Source organism: Amphimedon queenslandica, unplaced genomic scaffold (genome assembly GCF_000090795.2).
Source record: "Amphimedon queenslandica unplaced genomic scaffold, v1.1 AMPQUscaffold_4314_Cont23705, whole genome shotgun sequence".
NCBI lineage: Eukaryota > Metazoa > Porifera > Demospongiae > Haplosclerida > Niphatidae > Amphimedon > Amphimedon queenslandica.
The window spans coordinates 1-1,511 of NW_003555372.1; the positions used below are offsets into that span (position 1 = coordinate 1).

Below are 1,511 nucleotides of genomic sequence, written 5' to 3' on the forward strand. Positions count from 1 at the left end.
ACTACACTTTTTCAAAGCATAGTATCTATGCTCAAAGTGGTAGTTCATGACGGTATATTCCTCCTGCACTAGTGACAGCAAACAATGCATCAATAGTAGCATCAAGCTGAACCACATTAGATGCTGGCAATGCTGGGGATCCCATTTGTTCCCATATACCAGCACAGGGTATAGTGCAACGATACAGCTCATCATCTACTCCAATGGCAAATATCTCATGAGTACCAGCTGTTACATACTTCATCTGCCCTGGGATGGTACGCCATTGACCCCTTCCATGTACTGGACGAAAAGAAATGACATTGGTTGTTTTATTGAGAGCATATACATGTTGTGAGTTGGCATCAATTTGGTCAAACTTTCCTGTAACCTTGTGTACAGTTGGGTTATAATGCTTTATCCATGAAATACTTTTATCTTCATGTAAAAACCACATATACGAGTCTCTCGTTGAAGCAATATCTATCATATCACGAGGCCAATACGTATGTTTAAACCATCCTCCAGAATTTTGCATTGCTTTTTTATAAAGGTATCCATCAGCTCCAATACTCCATGTATAGTATGCATCAACTTCAATATTAACCATGCTACTACCAACATGGGCCCAATTACCAGTGCAAGGCCGGGGACAGTAGTAAGCTTTGAGTTGAGCATCAATAGACCAAAGACTGACACTATTAGCATAAACTTGAGACATTGTTCCATACAGTTTAGTCCACTGAGCTGTGGTAGCATCAGCAGCATGATTTCCCATTCCTGCTAGCAGAAGAGCAACAAGTATGCAGCAAAAAGGAGCTTTCATTTTGAATTTAGTATATCTAAAGAGGGGTAGTCTGGCCAAACTAAAAGAAGGGCGATTCTGAACATTATTTGAGATGACCCTGGTATTGTTCAATGAACAATACCAGGATTATCTCAAATCATTGTCTCGCCCCTCTATCAAACCAGAGATATTATACACGGATATTATACATAGACATTATACACGGATATTCATTATACACGGTTCCGTGTATAATATCTATGCTTTGTGCTGGTGATCAAACCCACGTGGGAGCACGTGCAGTGACCACTCCTCTTCAAGCCCCTCCCTTCAATATTAAATGGCTGAGAGAGACATAATATCTCGTTTTGGTCATCTCCTGAAGCCGATACGCGACCTTGCAAAGAACTGGGACGTTGATGTAGCCTCAGAACTTGAAGAATATTTATTAGAAGTGAGAGAGAGGGGGAGCCATCACCTTGGAGTTTATCACTACCACCATTTTATTTTCTCATACACTTCTCCATGTTTTCTCTTTTAGCTTGAAGAGATCACTATTGCATTTGAAGGAGGAAAGGCTAATTTGAATTTTGCTGAAGCAGCTCTTGTTATTCAAGGCTCAGCTTGTGTGTACAGTCGTAAGGTTGAGTATCTTCATGCTCTTGTTTATCAAACACTTGAACTTATTGTCAATAAAAAGTATGTCATTGATTAATTATCTGTGCATGAATAGAGCTCCTTATTA

At 39.8% G+C, this 1,511-nt stretch overlaps 2 protein-coding genes across 2 annotated transcripts; one reads left to right on the forward strand and one right to left on the reverse strand.

Moving 5' to 3' along the window:
• Positions 1 to 9: 9 nt before the first annotated feature.
• Positions 10 to 849, reverse strand: LOC105316168 (lectin L6-like). The gene has a single exon (XM_011410978.2). It carries the CDS (start codon positions 803 to 805, stop codon positions 32 to 34), a length of 774 nt encoding a protein of 257 aa, XP_011409280.1. The 5' UTR covers positions 806 to 849; the 3' UTR covers positions 10 to 31.
• Positions 850 to 1,092: 243 nt separating this feature from the next.
• On the forward strand, positions 1,093 to 1,465 carry LOC109592683 (condensin-2 complex subunit H2-like; the record flags this gene model as incomplete). Its single annotated transcript, XM_020008074.1, has 2 exons — positions 1,093 to 1,220; positions 1,308 to 1,465. Coding segments are annotated over exons 1-2 (272 nt in total), but the record flags the coding sequence as incomplete, so codon positions are not given.
• Positions 1,466 to 1,511: the final 46 nt, after the last annotated feature.